The following is a 22,607-nucleotide window of genomic DNA, read 5'->3' as shown; positions in this document are numbered from 1 at the left end:
ACATAAATTCCTGGCAGTCTGCCGAATATGAATACCCACTTTTCTTGGAGTCCACTGAATAACCCCAGTCAATCCCTCAGATGAGGGAAAAGTAGTTTGCCAGTACTCTCTGACTCTTTTGAATATTAACTTCCAAATTTCCTTTTGTTCTTCTGTGGTGGAATTGTGCTGACTTTTCCCATTGCGAGTGCTATAGTTTCTATAATGCCCCTCTTAATGAATAATGAATGCCATTTGATGGAGAATACAAGAAAGTCAAATCAAGGAGACAAGAAGGTGAAATGAAGCCCGTAATACACTGACTTGAACCCACACAAATTTCTTAAACGTGGACATTTCGCAGACATGTAGTCAACGATCCCTTCTATATTCTGCAAATTTGAAGGAAGGAAGTAAATCTTAGAGAATGTCCTTCTTTTATGGTTTTTTGGGGGGAAAGGCATAAAATCTGAGACATCTCAATCTTCTCCCCTCCCCATCTTCACCTCCCTCTGACTAATGCCTGTGTACAAGTCTTATCCTCCCTATCCACGACTGCTTCATGTCTGACTCAGTTACTCCCCCCACGATGCCATTTGTTTTGACCACTCACGTGTCAATGCATTAGGAATGTCTTTGATTTGAAAGCAGTCAGTAATGTTACTCTATTTAACACTTGAGAAAAAGGAAAAAACATATCAAGAACACATTTTACAGCCTCCATGAAGTCAACGGTAGAGAGGCATGCTCAGGTCGCATGTCGACCCTCCCAGTCACAGTGGCTCGGTGGACAAGACAGATTTTCCGGAGAATCAGGTTTCAGGCTCTCTGTCCTCCTATAATAAACAACGGGAGGTGCGTGGACATCCCTCCCTTTACACCAGCCATGTGGACAACAGGACAGGACTGGATGAGGTCTTGGCTTTCATTGAGTGTAACTGCCATCCTCTTGACAATCGGTATGCATACAGTCACTCCGTTAAGAAATAACTAAGGTTCTTATTTATCTTTTCAGAGGAAACTGTGGAGTAGGAATATATTTTTCTCAGTGTATGGTTAACTTTTAGATGTATTCTTTTAGCAAGTAATTAGAAAAAACTGTTGTCACCTGACAGATGATATTAAGATTCTTGCAAAGAGAGCTGTCAATGTTCCTTCCCCGAATCTTTTCTATTTACAAGGAGCATGCTATTTCCAGCCTGTTATTTCTCTTTCAGCTGTTGACAGTAATGATGGTGCTGCTAAATTTGCAGATGCACGAAATAGCATGTTGTGTAATGCGCTTGTGTGCTTGTATGCGTGCCTTCAGCTTGCGTGCGTTTGGCTGTGGTTTGTGTGTGTCTTTTTGTGTGTTTGTGTCCATTTTACAACTTATATACAATGATTTTTTTCTGTTTTCTAGTCGAAAAGTTAGTCTGGACACGTGAACATGCAATCAAACCTTATCTGAAAAGTATTACGCTGTATGAAGGACAGAATTCAACTATCTCATTAAATACACGGACTTCTAGTTCACATCATGTGAAGAATTTGTTTTAAACCACTTTTGTTTTTTGGGTTTTTTTTAGGAGATGGACACTACAATACGCAGTATATTGAGAAAAAAGACGACCCTCATGCCTGGCATCATGATGAGCAACACCCAGTGTACAACATTTTTCCGACACGCGAAGACAAAGTCTTCAAACATCCTTTCGCTGCACGGCGCAACAGTTCAAAACTTTCATCTTCCGTCAGTCCATCAGTTTCTTCCGAGCACATGCAAAACTTTGTCAATGCTTCATCGCAATTTCATCAGGACTTCATGAACATGTCCTCTGCAAAGACTGGTGGCAACAAGAACGACGAAGTAAACGGCGGTGAGATTGGTCAGCAAAAGCTGGAGTCCGACTCAAGTTCAGTGTCACCGAGAAAATTTACACTACGAACTCTGACCCCAGACCAAGGCAGCTGGCTAAGAAAAAGTCCCGACAATGTTGAACCTCGCGAGAAAATTACAGTAAATCAGGATGAGTCAGTGACATATTACACCAACCCGGCAGATGGAAAGCATCTTGTTCTTCGACGATCACCGAGGTCTACTCAAAGTCGTGCCCTGACTTCAGGTCAAGGACATTTTACGAACTCTGGAAGTTCTCTCAGGAATAATAAGAAGCTGGTTTCCAGCTTCCCAAGCACTCGACAAGACGGTTTACAGCAATTTCTTCTCATCGTGTTAAAAAACCCACACCTGGGTGCGCCCAAAACTCTCGGGGTGGTTGCTCAAGGAAAGCGGGAGGTCCCGGATGTGAGTCAGGTGACTTCAAGAAACGTTCGCCCTGCAGAAGAGGTTATAGTAAAGGTCAACGACTGCTCGCTGCTGGAAGAAGCTGCCTCAGATATTACCGGACAAACACGATGCTTGGTTGTTCAAAGAAGCATTCACACGTTTACTCGCAAGGTGAGTCTGGCGAGGTGCACACCCTGACCTAGTGACTATTATAGTGTTTCAGCTTAAAACAATCGGTTGTAGGTTTTGACACAAAGAATGTGTTTTTCCATTTCACAAATGTATTACAACAAAGACTAACAACACACGGACACACTTTCCTCCAAAAAATATGAAGAAATTTGTAAGTAGTCATCTATTATTATCTATACGACCATCACTGTGTAAAGAGTAGGAGATGAATATATAAATACTTTCCTGCTACTTCTTCAAAAGGATAAAAAAATATTCCAAGAAAAGAAGAATTAAGGACATGTTAGCAGATAGAGACTGGTACCACAAAGAAAAAGAAAAAAAGGTAGAAAGCATGGACCATAGAGAAAAAAATGATTGAGATTAAAAATACATGTTTGTTCGAAATCATTTTTAAGCCGGATTACAGCTTGGATGAAGTGAAGTCATGAAAGATGTGAATTTGATGGAAAGGAGATGAAAGAGCACCGACAGAAGCACTTGAACATGAGTGGCAGATATCAAGGTTGGGGAGGTAGCTACAGCAGCATCCAGGGGGAGGGGCAGGGGGTGGGACGAGTGCCCCAAACTGATGTAGATGCAACGAAGAAAAATTGAGGCAGTGTGCTAGATGGGGTGCACCACATTTGGTGTAGTTTGATTTCCATGTGTGTGTGAGAGAGAGAGAGAGAGACAGTTCAACACACGCACGCTCACGTACACACTTACATTAATACCAAGAAATAAAACACGCGAGCGCCTGTACACACTCATAATTTTTATGATATCGTCACGTGGGCGTTTTTATCACGTGCCAGCGTACAAACGACCAGTGATGCGGGGGAGGATCAAAGCGAACATTAATTCTAGCATCACGTGCTGAAATAGCTACATGGTCGCCACCTGTTTATATACTTGGCAGGACATACATGTTCTTGGGTGGGGATACCATCACGCGCACACGCACACAAACATGTAAGCAATTTTTTCGTGTCCTGGTGACCTATAACCGGCACGTGCATGTATACGAGCTCACATGAGCCTGTGTCTGTGACAGGAATGTGAAGGACGTGAGAAAACGAGGACAGCAGATGGCACGTGCAACAACCTTCTCCACCCGCTCAAGGGGTCGGCCTTCCAGCCCTTTAAACGCTATCTCCCACCTGCATACTCTGATGGTACGCCTATAGACCATGTAGACAGGTCAGACTTAATTACAAATTAACGGATTAATTAAGAATACAAATAAGAAAACGCTGTTCGAGTATATTTTCGGAGGGAATCGTACGAGATCCAAAACTTTCGTCAATATGTATAAAGCATTTGTTGATACTTCTCTACACAAGCAGACGGCAGACTATTAGGAAACTGGAACTACAAACATCCGGGCTATTTGCACATCAGGTATTTGTACAGGTGACTTACAAGTCTCTGTTGCCTCTTCAGGTGTCGGGGCTCCCCGAAATCAAAGCAAGCGAACGAACGGTCAGAGACAACCCATGGCGCTGCCAAGTCCTCGTCTTGTTTCCAGAACAGTTCATTTAGTCAAGGTAAGGTTACTTCACTTTAATCTGTGTAAAATGTGTTCACACACACCACATTCACTGTCTATTTCGGTGAACATGTACTTAAAAACCAAACCTGAAGAGGATTAGACAATAATACGATTGCCAATCATGCGGCTGTAGAGTAGATGAAAGGTCGACTGGGTTTTCATTGTCGAGTTCTACAAATCTCGTAATAAGCCTAAGCTGACACGGTCTTTGCCATCTCACATCGACTGATTACTTATCACCTGTCTAATAATAAATGAAGCCCAGACGAGCATCAAAGGTAAAGCAAACAAGCTGCAAGGTCCGGTTACCTTCACCAACAGGTGAGCAGCAGGTGTTGATGTACATCTGCTCAACGCATTTCTCATTTCGCACCGTTTGCTTCGTTTGATAAGTTGAATGTTGACTTTGGTAACTCCACGAAACCTCACCCACATAAATCATTCATCTAGGCATTTCCTTTTTCTCTCTTGTTTTCTTTCGGTTTTTTTCTTGTGTTACGTATAATTTTTGTTTTATTAATTTTTATCCATTTTAATGTGGTAAGATATTTATATGCGGATTGTCATGGATCAATGGCATAACCGTAAATATTCTGTAATGGAATCTGTCTCACAAGATCGCTGAATCCCATCGTATCTTTCTTTTTCTAGAAGGTTATCCATTTTAATAGTGTTGGAAAGTCATTATCTGTGTCCTACTCGTGGTCTGCCCACCCTTCCCTATTTCTTCTGAGAGTGAAGCTAAGTCTTTTAAGATAACATCACTGTTTAGGTATGGCAAGCTAATTATGGTAACTTGGTCACTCTTCAATGTTATGTATACAGTCTAAGGCAATAATTATGGGCAACAACTTTGAGTCATTTGTCATAAAATATTTCCTAAGCGATGTGGATCCTCATGTTTTACATCAAAATCTCTTCAAATGATTTTTCCCTGTCGCCGTTTGCAGGATGCACCTAGTGACTTCAGTGGTCTACTGATGCAGTTTGGACAGTTCTTGGCTCACGACCTAACGGGCACGCCCACTGTAGGAGGTAAGCACTTATTTTTACTTTCGACATTTCAACGGGTTTCTCTTGAATGAAGCCCCACAAGCTAAGTAGGTTAAAGGATTGGTTCGGAGATGAAGAAATAAATGAACGATTCCTGTTTCTGAAATTGGAGGTGGAAAAGCATGTCTCGACTCAGCCGGTCCCGACACTCCTGTCCAACCTGACAGCCAGCATCCATAAAAGTTATATAGTGGTATACATGGTTGTGCTTGCTCTGTCTACAACTCTTTAATATCACGAAGGCTGTTAGTCGTGATATGAAGAACGATACTGGTCAAGGAGCTGAAGAGCCTACTGGTCATCGCACAATTGCTTATTTGATAGCATAACAGCTCCATGTTAATAACAAAAGTCTGGACGATCATATTTAAGTCTCTACAGAGCTCGATCAACCAATACATAAAATTTATTGTAAAAAACTGATGAGATGTCAGAGTTCAGAATTGATGTAAGTAATTAGTTCAAGACATTTTGGTAGAATAATCGCCTCCTTTTCAACGATAGAAAAAAATTGCTAAAAAATCATGATTAAATTCTCAGAAAGAGTTTATTCGCTAAAATACAAAAAAATGGAGGCATGTGCAGTGCCCGTGCTATCGCCACTCCCTCCTTCATCTAGGGGTCTGGGGGAGCGCTGTGAGCTCGCTATATCCATCCCTGCATCCATCTGTTCTCCTTTATATAATAATTGTAACATACTAACAACCCATCAACCCGTCTCATGCTGGCTTAAAAATAAATCCGCCAAATTCTGTCCCCCTCCCCACCAAGAACTTTGCCCCTGGGCACGTGCCTAGAGCCTATTAGCAATACACCCCTGAGTAAGTGCACACAGTCACGTGGGAGGTTTGCTTAATAGTCAACGGCAGGGGGCTGAAGGGTTCTGTGGAAAGGGAGGGGCACCAGCAGAAAACAGCAGCAAATCACGCAGATGAGCTGTTTGGTCTTGTATAGCAATACACATTTAGTCTGAATACTGTTTCAGTTCACTGTATTCATGTTGTGTAACCTTTGACCTTTCGTAAACCTAACAGTGCTCTCAATCACGAAGCACTTTAACCACACACACACACACAGACATACTTGAAGAAACGCTCTTGAAATATCACTGAAAATACTCTTGTGAACCCATCACGATAAACATTTACAACTTTTCGCTTTGTCCACCATAGTTGAGGTTTTCACGGAGAGGTTGCGGCTAACATTTTACAAACAAACATATTGCCTATAGCTTGTGTTCTCCTTGCAGTGTCCTGATAAAGAAAATATGAGAATCTTTGCATATTAAATAACATGAAATGACATCTTCAACTCCCATGAAAATGTACATGTTTATATAATTTGAACCTAACTATATGGTCATCAGGTCAGACATATTCTCTTTCCAAATGGGGCATGATTATTGTTATGTATAGGCATTTCATACTTCCATTTATCTACACATACACATATTCATAATTAGTTGAAACTTTACCTATTGAATAGCATGGTATGTACTGATGCAGAGAAATTTTTCATAGAAACATGTCTGTGATGCTGAAAAAGTATTGTGCTCGTGTGTGTTCCTTGTCCCAGAGTATCCGATTCCTGCTACGCCCTTTCCTTTTCAGCTGAACATTTTACTGGGTATTTGGATTAGGTCTGCATAAAACCAAAATAAATCTGCTAGGAGGTGAAATATTCGGTGCGAAGGGCGTGAAAATAAGTTTCGGACTTGCTTCACGACAAAGGATTGATACTTCCGTTTGGGTAGTCCGTCCTCGTGCCGAAAAAGAGGGTTCGCTTCTCACTCAGGTCAGTTGTGCATTCTTTCTACAAAGAACACAATTGTTCTGGCTTTTCCAGGTAGTGTGTATTGGCTGTCAGGTCAAAGGAGCTAGCACAAGACAACAAAAACAAAATCCTACCAGCTATGATTTCCGCTGGGGAGACATCAAGATTAGTGATGCTTTACTCAATTCAGAAAACTAAACTCAGCCAAACAACAAAAATTGCTTACGCTGTTTAACAAGATACATCCATAAAAGTTGAACAACCAGCAGTCATTAATTTGCCAGCTCTTAACGCTCAAATCTTTGCCGCATTTCTAAGGAAACAGTACAAATCAACTACTGTGATCACAAAAAATGGTTACTCAGAGAAAAATACGTAAATACAACACAAGAATCAAAAGTTTTCCATTCATAAATACGTAGATACGACATCGATTATCAATCTTTTACATGTAAAAATATACGATTTACCTTGACTGGGGAGGTAACAAGGCTAAATCGGAGCCCGCGGCGTGACAGTCCTTGTTTGGAGCTCGCAATGTCTGGCAATGCTCAATGTCTGTGGTTCTTTAGATGAACACATTGCTCCCTCTTTCAACTTCGTTCCTTTCATCCTTTCAATTCTGATTGACACTAAATTCTTGTTCAGAAATAAACACCCAAAAAGTTAAGTTGAACTATGACACGGGTCAATCTGTGGCAATGCACTAGTCACCTTCCAGTCACGATGTCAGGACATGCTGTTGTCCTTAGTATTTTTTGCTCAAGGAGTCGTCTCTGTGCTTCTTGCTGGTGTTCCCTGGAGACGTTTAAGTAGATTAGACCATGCATCACCCAGTGGCTAACAACATAAACCATGTTCGTGGATGACCTTTTTGCCCTGATTCATCATCGTGATGGTTTCAGATTTGATTTCTTTGTCGCGCCATCCCCAGATTAAACGAGTCGTTCTCTCGCAGTCTTCCATGAATAGAGAGTGATCTTCCCTCGCTTGACTGGCTCCAGCGGACTTCTCTCTCTGTGTCCCTCCCTGGATCCTCGTCGCCTTTAGTGTTGCTTATTGATCAGTGGTTTTTGTGGTTGCTGTTGCGCCGTTACTGCTCTTCTGGATTATTCTTTCAATGCATGAGCCATGCCAATGCCACCAAAACATCACTCCACTAACGGTTTTGTAAACTATTCTATATCTTGACCATCTTCACTCTCATGTCTTTCTCGCTACACTTTCTGTTGATTGGATGCCTTTCTCCAAGATAATCATAAATAGATGGGATGTAAACCTGCAGTATTATTATTTTATTTTAGATGGAGGACTTAGCTGTTGCGGAGAAGCAAGACTTTCCAGGTGAGTTTTCTGCTCGTCATCAAAGTACAGATCGAAGTTTCCAATTCATTTGACACTGATTGAACCGTTCTAAAAATAAAATATTGAAACTCTATTAAAGCATGCCAAATGCAACTATTTTTCTCTTGAAATTAGCTTTTTCAACAGCTATTCAGGGATTTGAACTATATTTTATGTCTATTGACAGCTGAGTTCTTTAAATGAGGCGAATTTGAATTGTATTTTGCAGTGAGGCATGTTTTCCCATCGACATACCGGCGGGAGACACATATTTTACAGACAGCACGTGCATGAGTTTTCTTCGTTCTCTTCCTGCAACCGACCACAGAAATACTCCGCTAAGTACGATTTTCACGATTCTAAGCTGCTTTTCTTTCGTTTTTTTTTTTTTGCTTCATTTCCTTCTTTCTTTGTAGCCGAGAGTGGGTGTTGTCCGGATAATGAATGGTTTTAATTGATTTGTGCATGCTAGCATTAAATGCAGTAAATGTGTTTTTAATTTCCTCTCTTTAATCTGGACACTAGGGCGAAACATGGACCAGCGACGTTTTTTGCACAAACGTATAATTATGAATTTTTTTAAACAATCAAAGAGTATTGAGATGAGATAGTGCAATTTTCGATTTTAAAGGATAATAGTTGGTTATAAAAAAATATATTGCATAAACTGGCAATGAATGCCACTTTGTGTTATTTTGTGATCAAAATTTTATGAAAAAACTTTGTAAGGATAAATTTTTGTTCACGTATCTTTGTCAGAGCCTTAGTCTAGATACAAACGATGGGAAAGAGATTAATTTTGGGGGGATGCAAACTCTAAAGGTTTTTCTACTCTGCCACCTCTGGTTCAGTGCAAGTGTGACAGTTGCAACAGTGACACAACCCCAGCGCCCACTGTAGAGGGAAAATGGGATTAAATTAGACAAACACTCAAAGGATGATACAAAAAACTGACCAGTCCATCCCTTTAGGTCATGCATTAAGAGAAAAAGAGCAACACACACAACACACAACACACACACACACACACACACACACACACACACACACACACACACACACACACACACACACACACACACACACACACACACAAACACACACAGACACCACACACACACACAACGATAAACTGTATTTGAATATTCCCGGCCATGAAATGATTTCTAGATGAGTATTAAGTCAAGAACAACTATGTGCTGTTGTTTCACAAATACTAATGATATATTCTGCGAGAAGTTTGAATTCTACTCCATTAAGCCCCTACAAAGTTAAAAATATTATTGGTTTTGACATGTCCCTTCTACAGATTTTTACACACTTAACTTACTGTGTAAGTCTGCATGTCTGGGTTTCGGGGAAATTTTGTAATCAATTTGTCACCCACTTTCCATTGTTCTGGAAATCTAACATTTTCACCATTTCCGGTGACAATGCAATATCAAATCTTGCTCATTTGTCCAAAGGTAGTAAAAACAATTTGTAATTTAATTTCTGTAGGGAAACGTAAAGGGCCAATTAGGGGAGATAAGTAACTACGGCTCCAGGACTAATGAACTACAGGTTATTTCCCCTAATTCTGCCTATAAGTAGAAGTCGATACATGTAAGTAAAATGAAAAAAAATTAGATCAAAATTCAAACACACAATAGTTCCTGCCGTTGGATGATTGCATTTAAAAAATAAAATAAGTTGAGTGGATGAGAGTCGCAACCCTTTAGCGATGTCAGATAACCCTGTATTTAGTTATTTTATTTCCTTTTCATTTATGATGGTTGCAAACTAAGACTGATTTTCCTAATATAAAGATTTAAAATAATACTATGACTATGATTATCGTTTTGGATATCTTTCAAAGAAAATAATGAATAATTGACACACTTTTATAAAAACACATAAAGAGAACAAAAAAAATATTCGTCTATGTGGCTTTGATCTCAGTAGTTCTAATTACAACGCATGCAGTAAGTGAAATGACTAATCAATTGCAGACAAACAAGGCACAGGCTTTTTTCTGGTCGTTAGACATAATTAGCTAATCAGTTACTGGTGTTTGTTACTAATGATTGCTTTGCTCAGCGTCAGTTTTGACCTTTTTCTCGTTGTGCAGACGACTTTTACGAAGGTCAGAGGTAACTGTTGGTGTAAATACCACATATTAATATTGTGATTGAGATAATAAATGTAAATACATGGCCCTAGATTCTCTCTCCCCTCCCCCCCCCCCATCCCTTTCATATTTTTGTCCCCAATTTCTCTTGGGTGCCCCGATAGCGCAACGGTTAGCGCCTGTCACCAATACTCTGAAGGTAGGTTGCCCTGGGTTCACCTCTCGTCTCGGATACGCTGTTATTATTTTTTTTTCTCTGCATGTGGCATCTGTTTACTTGGCTGGCTGTCTTACCGGGATATAGTCTTAATTGCTGGCTCAGGATAAAACACCTATTCCCCTTCCCCCAAGTTTCCCAACCCCCTAAAATACTACTAGTGAATATGTATATATATCTCTCTATATATAATTATATATATATGCGTATGTGTACCATTCGATTTTTCTTTTTCAGGGCCACGTGAGCAGCGTAACGAGGCGACATCGTTCCTCGATGGCTCAGTGATATACGGCAGCACAGATGAGCAGTCACAAGCCTTGCGAGAGTTTCGACAAGGTAGTAATTTTCAATCCATACATTTATTCATCCATCTTTCCATGACTTTGTTTCCCGTTAAAAATTTCTGTGGACGAATGCTTTGTCAAGGTGCCATCAATATAATTTTATTCCAGCGTAAAGCACACTCCAACTTTTCTAACTCAAAGGTCCGTAACACAAAGTTCTCTCTCTCTACTTTATAAAAAGTTTTAAAGAACGCATGCGTTTAGAGCTTTCTTCCTTTAAAGGTTTATAGACATGTGAATGGAAAAAAGTTTCGACAGTTTGCTCACAATTTTGTAAAACCTCTTTAGACTCGTGTTTGGCTTTTGTAACTGCTGATCTGCTTTTGTCCAGACCTCATATTGTCTTCACTCCGATTAGCTGTCAAGAGTTGTTAATCGAACATTCTGTGCAGAACATTATTTTCTGAGGCTGCTAACTTTTTTTAAAACTCCAACAGAAATAAAAAGACGATTTTTGCCATGTATGTCAGCGTATCTTCTTATCAATCACAATGATGAGAGAGAAGCCCGAAGAATCCGAGTGCCTGGCGAGTCTCTTAATGGTCAGCTTAGACTACACGAGAAACCGCGAGACTGCGATGAGACGAAGATAGCGCACGACGATAAGATAGATGTACACTGATCTCGAAGTAAGGAGGGAAAGGTCAAGACAGGACTGGGAAATGGCGTCAGCTTTCCTACAAATAGCAACCGTTGTCGATAAAATCGTTTAAGAAAAATCAACATTTTGAAATTCTTGACCAACTTTTTTTAACTGCGACTTTCAGATGGTGAAGATGGCTTGTAAACTTAATTATATAACATTATTTGTTTTAACACTTCCTGGTCCTTACCACTGCATCCTGGTTACAGAATTTGTAACTTCAGATTTTAAATAAAATTTAAAAAAAAATATATGCTGACATTCATTTCGTCTTTGACGATATAACGGGCGGCAAGTACGAAGAGGTGACTGAAGCTCAACGTCCTCTTCTTTGAAAATAAAAGAGGTGAACGCCGATTGGCTCTCAAGGAGTGGATAAACAATTTTCTTCTCCAATAAAGTTGTTATTCATCTACGAAATACTATTCTTAAAAAAGGTTTTGTTTAAATAGCGATATGATCATTGATTCCATTGTTAGAGCCTGGGATCGATGCCTCGCTGGGTTTATGAGCGGTTTTATCGCCGGTATGAACACGTCATCAAAGAAGGATATAAAAACACGATTGCTAACCACAATAATACCTAATAGAGAGAGGGGCTTATTTCAGCCGTCCTTCTTTCTCTCCTTCTCTGCCCCTGTTCGATTTTCTTCCTTTTTTTTTTTTTTTGCTTCTACTATCTATATCGCAATTATTTTTATTAAAGCAAACTCTAACGAGCAGTTTACCAATAATTTAAAGTTAATTCCTCTAACTCTATGAGTTGTCACATAGCCTGTGGGTCCTGTGGGAGGGAGTGGTTACAAACTGAACATCTTCTCCAGGAAATCGTTTATGTACTTGCAGTCCCCATCTTTCTTGCGGTCTTTCTCTCCCCTGTATGGGCGGCCTGGTGGCGCAACGACTTGCAACACTATTCCATTTCTCTGACTATGATTGTTTACTGCAGGTCTCTTAAAATCGAGCAGTGGGGACATGCCGATACTACAGGATGATGGATCCTGCAATGCTGAGGATAAACTTTGTCTAAAATCAGGTAGCAAGCATTTCTGCGGTCACGTGTTTTTTTAGTTGATTTGGCGGACGAATGCGTAGATGTATGGGTGGATAAATATTTTCAATATGTAAATGCTCATGTTAAAACAAATGAAGTTTAATTTTTGTTATGAATTTATAATTTAAGAAAGTATGAAAATTTGCCATGCAACAGTTCGTGAAGTATGTTCATACCTAATGAAATGAATCTAGAAATGTATGATTTCCATCATTTCCGACATTTGTGTTTACCAGCTTACCTCATTCCCGAAACATTTTGATGTTTACAGGAGATATTCGTGTCAACGAGGTGCCAGGGTTGAGTGCACTGCACGTGCTGTTTCAGAGACAGCACAACCGTCTTGCCAAGGAGCTGGTCGCCCTGTTGCCCTCGGTCCTCTCCTCGTCTCCAGCAGCGGTGGACGAGTGGGTTTTCCAGACGGCACGCAGCATCCTAGCAGCACAGATGCAGCACATCACATACACTTTGTGGTTGCCGCTGGTGCTGGGACGCTCCACTATCCAGAGACAGCGGCTGGACGACGTCCTGGTCACGTACGACGACAACATGGACCCTGCAATAGCCAACGTCTTCGCCACGGCCGCCTTTCGGTTCGGACATTCGCTGGTGCCGGACTTCCTGAAATATGGAGACGAACATGTTCCCCTTCACCAAACCTTTGCAAATCCAAAATTCGTCCGTAAAGATCTAGAAAAGGTATTATTCGTTTGTAAACGACAACAGACTGACATGAAGGTAGGCAAGAGAAAAGGGGAGGGACAGAGGAAGGGAGAGCTGAACTGATGTGAATTGAGCTTTATTGTTTATACCATCAGTTCAAGAGGCTTAAAGCATGTTAAACACACGGCAAAATGAAACAAAAGTATTTCTGCTAAAATTCAATATAAAAAAGATAAAAATACTTTGCGTGCCAGACAGCATTAAAGTAAAATCCAGATAACAGGGTTCGAGGACTCGTGTTTACATACACGGTGAAATGTTTGCATACTAGATGACAGAAAATCATTACACGAAAAACTGAAAAAGGTTTCCTCCAGCAAGAGAAAAACTTATTCTTGTCATTCTATATATTAAGGACTGTTTCTTCATTTTCTTTTAATTCGTTTTATTTCTGTCTTTCTCTTGACATTATGTTACTTGTTCGTTCTATCTTTTTCTATCTTTACCTCTTTTGTTCTCTTCCCTTTCTTTGAAAGTGCGGTCCGGTAGCGCAACGGTTAGCAACTGTCACAATACAGTGAAAGGTTGGCTGTCGTGGGTTCACCTCTCATCTCGGGCACGCTGTTCTTTCTCTCCCTGTGGCATCTGTTTACAGGGCTGGCTGTACTTTAGTTGGTGGATCAGGGTAAAACATCATTTCCCACCTCCCTTCCCTTGAGTTTGTTTTTTTTTTTTCACCTGCAGTCATGTAGACATCATGGCTATTCTGCACTTATGCAATTCTTTCTCAAGTTTTGTTCCCTCTTGAACAAAGAAATAAAACGATTCTCGAAAAAACACGTTGATGAAGCTTAGTAACCCAAGATGTCTGGAACTTTACATCAAGAATTACATGTCCTTCCTCTCTTTCTTTCCAAAAAAAAAAAAGTGGTGGATGTAAAAAGGAGCGAATAAATAGTGTAAGGCTAGGGTAAGCCACATTTTTGTATGGTCTTTGATTCATAGCAACCTGTGATCGCAGTAGCAGCAACACTGTTGACCTCATCGTCTTTGCCAATGTAGGTACTGGAAGGTCTTTTGGCGACACGTGCACAATCCCTAGACGCCTTCTTCGTGTCCACCCTGCGCAACCGTCTGTTTGAGAGCATCCCTCGACAGGGGCTGGATCTGGTGGCACTCAACATACAACGAGGGCGGGACCACGGGCTGCCACCTTACAATGTCTGGCGACAATTCTGTGGACTGCCGCCCCTCACAGGTTTCGATCCCGTGGCTCTCGGAGAAGCCTCGGCTTCACTTCGCGAGGTCTACATGTGAGTTCCAACGATGATGTCTACTTGTCTGCACAATGTCATGTTACGTGTGCACAGTAATATCGACGAAGTCTAGAAATAGTAGAATTATTGTAATGACCTTTTGCCTCACAGGCTGACCTAACGAACTTTGCTTCTTTGTTGTTAATGTTTTTCTGTTTAGATATCTGTGATAGATCTTTATGTCCGTGTTTAATTTCCGTTTCGTTTTTCTACTCTGTTTTGTTCGTTTTTGTTATTTTTTTGTTTTTTTTTTGTTTTGTTTTGTTTTGTTTTGTTTTTTGTTTTGTGTTTGTTTGTTTGTTTGTTTTTTTTCTTCTTTTCTTTAGCTGTGATGTTTGAGTTATCACTCTCTATTTAACAGCACTGACAACTCTCGTTTACTTCAGTTTTGCTATTCGCTTTCATAAACTTTGCTCTTAAGGTTGATGCCAGGTTTTCGAAATATCATACCTTTATCATTTCCTGTCTTTATTTTCAGGAGTGTTGATGACATCGATCTGTTTACTGGTGGTATTGCCGAGCCGCCGCTAGAGGGCGCGCTTGTCGGACCTACCTTTGCTTGCATCATAGGCAGACAGTTCTTTGACCTGAAGTTCGGTGATCGATTCTTTTATCAAACACCTGGAGTATTCACACCTGGTGGGTCGGATTACTGCCTTCTTATATTTTACACACCCTTTCTTCGATTGTAACTCGATGTTTTTTATTTAAAAAGCACAAGCCAGGTGAAGTGGAAGATTAGTTTTAAAACTTGATCCTTGTTTCAAAGTTCAGAAGTACAATGGATATAGTCGGACGAGATTTTATTTACCATATTTAAGAATAGTTTTAATCGTAGAATTTTGATATGCTAACTTTTTGATTCTTTATTATTTTTGTCTCTTCTTTATTCCAAAAGTTTAATCTCCATCCCAAATATTCAGCAAAGAATATGCAGGAGCATGATTGTGTTTTTCTTAGATGTTGGTTCCATTTTGGTTTTTGAGTGTTCATTTTTATCATTGTTTTTGGTGTTTTTATTGTTTTATTTATTTTTTATTCTGATTTTTAGCATTATGGTTAGTATCGGATATGATGTTTAAGGTCATGTTGACTCTAGGTTCAGACTTTGCGATACCATTTCAAAGAAAAAGCCGGTTTGTTCTATGAATCATGGCTGTCCAGGCCGTAAGGAATGAGAAATTAGAGACCAGGTCTCGCCACAAAGCCGGAGCATCCAGGGTTTATTTCCACTTGCAATTTATTTTGTCGAGTTCCTCAGTCAGATCCTAAGTTTAGAGCGTTGAGCCTCTTCTCTTCCAAAGGAATGAAAGATAGCGGTCTAGTGGTTAGACGGCGGCGCGAGCACCGGAAATGGCAGCGCCACCTGGTGATGGACAGGAACTGAAGCCCCCGTATCTAGAAATAAACAGTGCGGAACTCGCCACAAGAGGGAATAAAAATGACTAGGAAGCACGGAAGCTAAAGGATATCTTTCCTTCGACTTGTGGATGCTCTTAGAGCTGAATGAGGAATTTTTGTTCACAGTTGTGTCCCTTTGCTGAGGTATAGTAGTAAAATAATTTATATTCTTTACAGATGCATCTGTCGACAGAAGGACATGCAATCTCGAGCACACATATTATTTATTACAATTAAAATCTGTTCTCTGCCAGCACTTTTAAGTTTGAGAGCCGCGTGGATCCCTTTGTTTGTAAAATTACGATTCTGCAGGACGAATGATCTTTCGGTCTTTTGAGAGTAAACGCTGGAAGATTTCAGTTAAGAAACACTAAACAGAGACTTTTTAATCCAAAGGTTTGGGGAAAATGTTAAAGATATTCTGTCCAAGCATAATTATTAACAACAAAATCCTGATTAGAGCCAGCTGCACAAATTTAGAAATCATAATTTTAAAAACGGGAGATGACTCCGACATGTGTAGAATTAAATCAGATGCACCACCCACGCCCTTCCCTTGATAGCTCATTGTTAAAGGAAACGTGGCTGCCAAAGAGAAAGATGAAGATTAGTGAAGAAAGAATTATAGGATCATAAACTGAGATGGAACCGTGTAACTAAACTAGCTGCTGACATCAATGGAGGTCTTGAGGAAATACCTTGTGTACCTCCTAGATATGAACATAATTAAGATAATAAGTATATAGTTGTTATTAAGTCATTTGTTATTAACTATTAACTCATCTGTGTTTTCTACAGAACCTTGTGCTTTCGATCATAGATACATTGTGCATGAATTTTAATTGCAAACATTATAATAAATTTTAGTCTCTGTCATATTCTTAATATTCTTTTGAAGCAGATTTTTGCAGAAGATTACAAAACGATCAGGAATGCAATGAACACTGCTCAGATTTGATCAGCTCCACTTTGAGCCCTTCCTTTTCTGTCGTTTTGATTGTTTTTTTCAACACAGTATTCATTTATGCAAGAGAATGAAGACCAGTAATTGCTGTTAGTGGATGGCAGTGTCATCCTGACCTAATGGAGGCGATCCTTTTCCTGATTCTAAAACAAAACATACAAGTTCCTAGCATTCAGAGTGAAATAAGAGCAGCAGAAAGTATCTCCGTTGAATCATTACAAATCATGAAAGATGAAAAATTCTGGATTTTGTAAGCATAGGCGGTATATATTGAAAACATTTCAGCTTTCTGTATCTGTTGTCCTCCAGTTTCTTACCAACAAAATCGCTTTTGACAGGTTTCACAGGAAGTTTATAACAGTTTGATTTTATCGTAAAATCGTTAAGAAAAAGTGTGGTTAAAAAGACTTTTAAGTTTGAGACATAATGAAAATTGTAAAAGACATATTGTCCTTAGTGTTGAGACAATGAAGAGGTGAGGCCAAAGTATGAACAAGTGGACATATACACTGTTGGATTCGAATGAAGAATAATACGGTCTTATTTTCTTCGAGGAGACCATCACCATCTGACATTATCAGTGTTGGAAGCCATTAAGGTTCAAGGACGTGTTTGTGGAAATCTCCAGAGTGTAAGGCCACCATTGGAGAAAGTTAATGAGACTTGTACATGCACTGAAGTCGTGTAAGTAAAGAAAATGACGAATCGCAGAACCTGATCGTCGCAAATGGGCTATTTGGGTATTTTTCCCTCTTTTTTTAAATCGAAGATAGGAAGGAGGTTAATTGCTCAGCAAGGAATAGAGGTCGTGACTCCGGAATGTCTGGTTACAACTGGCAGTTTAATGAGTTTTGTGCTGTAGATGTATAAAATGGTGGCCCACCACAGGAGAACTCTAATGAAGCTAATATCTGCCCACTACCCGGGATCCTACTTTCTTAGCAGTTTCCGAAGATAAAACTATCGGAATAAGAAATGAAGGCCATGATCTTCCTTTGATTAAATTCTTTGTGAGCAAACTTGAAGGAAAAAATATGATAACGGATTACATTTGTTCTGAAAGTGGGAAAACTATTAGTGCCGAACAGAGAAAGAAAGAAAGAAAGAAAGAAAGAAAGAAAGAAAGAAAGAAAGAAAGAAAGAAAGAAAGAAAGAAAGAAAGAAAAGAAAAGAATAGAAAAGAAAGAAAAGAAAAAAAAGAAGGAAAAGAAGGAAAAGAAAGAAAAGAAAGAAAAGAAAAGAAGAAAAGAAAGGAAGAAACAAAGGAAGAAAGAAAGGAAGAAAGAAAGGAAGGAAGAAAGGAAGAAAGAAAGAACAAACAAACAAACCACTCTGTACCTTGTACGTGTAGTCAGCCAAATGTTACACTCTTTTTAAAATGGAAAACCTTAGCTACTGATATTAGAGGGGCAGCTTAAGAACAAGATGGTAAGGGGCAAGGGATACCACAGGACAATGTATTCCCTGGCAAGGCTACAACTAATTACTAACAAAAAGGACAGGAACATTTGCAATGAATCATGAAACTCAGGTGAGAATAACTTTTTTTAAGAAATTGCGGTTTTAAGCGAATACAAAAACTTAGTATTTTTCATTAAGTTTGAATGCAGCAAATATACGCCTGCTTTGGTATCACCAGAATGCACAGAGCTCCAAGAACCACATCAAGGAGGCTACAAGAGTACTCTCGCATCTCCAGAAACCATCTCTAAGTATCGTGTCGGAGCTGCGACTTGGACATAATTACATATAAACTATTCTTCTACATCCCGAAACTTTTAGGGAAGAGGCTAAGAGCCTCAGCATCAAGAAACTTGACTTACATTTTCAGTAACTACAACAGGAGTACTACTGTGTTTCTAAAAGTACTTATCTGCATGTGTCCTACTTCAGCCGTGATTTGAGTTATTATCACAACAAGAAAAGAGCAAGAGGCTGCAAAACTACAATATCTTTGGGAAGCCATCGTGGTTCTATTGGAAATTCGTGTTGTAGAGATTCATTTGCTCAGGCATGGGCACTTTCTCTTGATTAAACATTGAATGCGAAGAATAAATTTTAACTTGAGCTATAAGATTAAAGGGTCAGTGTATGGTTCGGCCAAAGAAACTGTGTCTTTGACAAATTCTGTAAAACGGCTTTGCAGCTATAAATGAAGGCATTGTGCTGAAGTGCAAATGCATATTCTTCTCGAGTTTTCTAATGAAATATTTCTCTTGTCACGTTTGCTGTTTTGTTTGAACATTCCAAGAATATCTTATTTTCTCCAGATCAACTACACTTCATTCAAGGAAGCACGCTAGCGGCAATGATGTGCGCCAACACGGCCATCAAAGCTGTGCAGAGGAATCCATTTGTGAAGGAGTCAGATGAGTGAGTCCAGCTAACGAAATTTTGCATGGTTTGCACGAAAACGAGGGCAATATTCCCCGCACGGTAGCCAGCGAAAGAAAGTAAGATGTATTAAAACCATCGACAAAAAAGAAATTTGTTCTTCCCACTTCATCTTCCCTCCTCCTGCTTTTGTTTTGGTTTTTCCCTTTCGATCTGCATATTGATATTGCACAGCACGTCCAGTCCAAGTCAAAAGTCATCAATTTTCTACTCAAACGGAAGGAAAGGTTTTTGTTCATTAATTTCAGGTTTCTTAATGCCAGTGAAAGTTACTTACTAGTCCATCCTTTATTTTGCGGTAAAATGACTTGTAATAAAGTCTTATACGATTTTTATGTTTTGTATTTTTTTCTGGCTTCGTTTCTCTGACTTAACCTTTCTTTTTTTCCAGAAATCCTAGACTGCCCTGCTCCCAACTGCCCACCTCATTATCACTAGATGCTTGGCGACAAGATGTTAACCGAATGGTGCAGCGGCTGACGAGGAATTGACTTTTAGGGGGAAAGTGCAAAGCAATAAAGTGAAAGACGTATTAGAAAGACATTTCCGTCTGTATATCACAAAATATGTCTGGTTATTCAGCAGTACTCCACTTGTTGAGCTATTGTGACTTGAACGAGACTCTTTGCTGTGTTGAATTACGTACCATAACCCCTTGTGCCGGGCTCCGTCAAATACCTTTTTAACGTCAATAAATTTATGATAGCGGCCCCGTTGCTTTCTGTGAAAAGGTGGCTATTGCTGTCCTCGATGACTGAAGTCTTGTGCTAATCTGTCTTAGTGAGAGTTCTTGATAGTTGGTAGGCCTTCTCGCTGTCACCTCCTGCCATTCCATCCTCTATGTCCCGGCAGTGACTCTCGATCCAGTTCATCCCTTTCTTGATGGAACAGCTCACTTCTTTGTATTTGGTAGATGCTTCGGGTTTGCTTTTTATAAACTTTTTTCAATGCCCTCTTTTGGTCACAGAGATCTAGGATGTCATTCGTGATCCATGGCTGTTTTTTTATTTTATTTATTTATTTTTATTATTTATTTATTTATTTTTGTCAACTAAAACCTCCTGGTCTGTTGATAGTAGCACGCCTGTGATGTATCCAGAGAAGGTGTTTACATCAGATTTTACCATGTTCAGTTTACGAGTTCACCAAAATTTTACTCCATCTGTGGCCTTGAAGACTTCTGCAAAGTTTGGGTCTTGCAACTTCTCAATATCAAAGTGAATTCGTGGGATGTTTGAGAGTTTCTTCATAGCCGAGGTCATAGCCGCTGCTAATGTCAGCGCCTGGGTTAGTCCTTGTCTTCGTTCAGTTGATGCTGGATTTGAAGCGTCTCGGCAGCAGGATATAGTCGATTTGATTATGAATCAGTCCGTCTGGTAAGTGTCACGTGGCCGTTCTTGATTTCTTGATTTCTTGCCGGCTTATGGAGGAAAAGTAGGTACTTAGGTAGGGGATCCGATCTGCAAAACATGAATACCGTGATCCTACAAACATGAGAACGCTGAGACATGGTCTTGGTTGATACAAGTGAAATGGCTTTTAGATGTTGTTGATAATTCCATTGGTACACAAAGTTCCGTTAGCTAATAAAAGTATTGCTGACGTCATTGTAGATGCCGTTAGCATAGAGAGGGAACATCATTTCGTTTAAAACGAGGGTTATCTTCTGGTACAGCTCGTTTCGTTACTTGAAGTTGATTCTTAAAATCTGCAAAGAAACCCATTCGTCATACAGAACCGTGTCAAACATGAACATGCACGAATAGATGTTTCATCTATAATTTATATCATTTTATACTACCAATAAATATGTTTCGCGGTTACTATTCGTGCATGTTCATGTTTGACACCTAAAAGTGAATGCAATCGGCCGCGACTTTTATACCTATGTATTTGTGTTCACAACCATTTTGATATAAACTGATTCCTTCTAACACTTGTCGTCTTACTCTTTTATTTACGCGCATACGTGCATGCGCGCGCATGTGTGTATGTGTGTGTGTGTGAGAGAGAGAGACAGAGTTAGCAAGAGAGAGAGAGAATGGCGATTTCGTTAGGAGCAGATGCCTGCGCTCCAGTGAAAATAAACAAAATGACTGAGGTCATATAGCAACATTTTCTCGACGTTTCTATTGTCGCGGATGCTGCAAGATCCGTTCCTTCAGGGATTTGCTTAATAATAATAATAATAATAATAATAATAATAATAATAATAATAATAATAATAATAATAACAACGACGACGACGACGACGACGACGACGACGACGACGACGAGTAGGAGGGAAATGTGCGATTTATGTGATCACGCTCACCAAGCAGCACGCTCTCACCGCTTGAGACAAGGAGACATGACCGCATGACGGAAGGAGAAACAATGTCAAGATAAGTAATAAAAGACAAATATAGAAGACACAAGGCTGGATCAGGGAGAAAACACTAATGCCAAAGAATATAACAATCTGCGGAGGAAGACGACCAGGCGGACTAGTAAGCAGACTAAGACCACAGTTATTGACAACTAATCAATAGACGAAAAAAAGTGATCGAGAGGGCTAAAAAATGAACGAACATGTTGCTGATTGGTGTAAGGAGTAATGACAGTCAAATATACAGAAATACACATATAAACATTAAAAACCTGATTACCAGCCATTTTTATTATAACTATACCCCTGCAGGCGAGACTTCTTCAAAATGGGAAGCAACAACGCATTGCTTAACTAATCTTAGCTATGGGCTTACTTCCCTTATACTCAATGACGCCCGACCCCAGTCCAGTCACCTATACAAATGACTCTTCAGGAGATTGAATAAACGAAAGATAAGATTTGCAAGATATCCATTGTAAAATTCTTTAAGATCCAAAAGGTGACATTTATCTGTTTTGAGTGAGCTCGTTTGTAATGCCTTCGTCTTTGTCTGTATTTTCAGTTTGTCCGTCGTGTGTTCAGTCAGGATGTTTTTCCCTCTCTTCACTGTCTTCATTCCTTTTTCTATATAGGTTAATCTAAAATTTCCCTCTAAGGTCTTTCATTATCTTTTCAATTGATTTTTATCGTTAATCTATGAAAACACAATAACTGCAACAGTTTATACACAAAAAGGTTTATTTTGTATTCACATATCACCTCAATTTCAGTAGTCGCTCTAAAAACGAATACTAATATTCATATTTTTCTATTCACACATCGCCAAAGCCGCACTAAATAAAGCAACCCTTCAATAATATACATCTGATACATCCAGCCATATTGAAAAGCTGCAGCGGCACTCGAACACTTCGTGGAGGAAATGGTGGATTTTTTTTTTTAAATTAACATCCTAGTTCTGTTCATTTCCTATCCTTTATGTA

At 39.6% G+C, this 22,607-nt stretch overlaps 1 protein-coding gene across 1 annotated transcript; it reads left to right on the top strand.

Annotated features, from left to right (window-relative positions):
• The first annotated feature begins 810 nt into the window (after positions 1 to 810).
• LOC112565241 (myeloperoxidase-like) lies at positions 811 to 21,177 on the top strand. The gene is made up of 14 exons (XM_025240600.1): positions 811 to 938; positions 1,548 to 2,419; positions 3,477 to 3,597; positions 3,866 to 3,969; positions 4,925 to 5,009; positions 8,105 to 8,144; positions 8,374 to 8,486; positions 10,709 to 10,810; positions 12,411 to 12,497; positions 12,787 to 13,214; positions 14,241 to 14,491; positions 14,973 to 15,133; positions 19,130 to 19,232; positions 19,645 to 21,177. Exons 1-14 carry the CDS (start codon positions 866 to 868, stop codon positions 19,742 to 19,744), a joined length of 2,640 nt encoding a protein of 879 aa, XP_025096385.1. The 5' UTR covers positions 811 to 865; the 3' UTR covers positions 19,745 to 21,177.
• Positions 21,178 to 22,607: the final 1,430 nt, after the last annotated feature.

The sequence above is a fragment of the Pomacea canaliculata genome, linkage group LG5 (genome assembly GCF_003073045.1).
Source record: "Pomacea canaliculata isolate SZHN2017 linkage group LG5, ASM307304v1, whole genome shotgun sequence".
NCBI classification, from domain to species: domain Eukaryota; kingdom Metazoa; phylum Mollusca; class Gastropoda; order Architaenioglossa; family Ampullariidae; genus Pomacea; species Pomacea canaliculata.
This window is presented reverse-complemented; position numbering and strand designations above follow the sequence as displayed.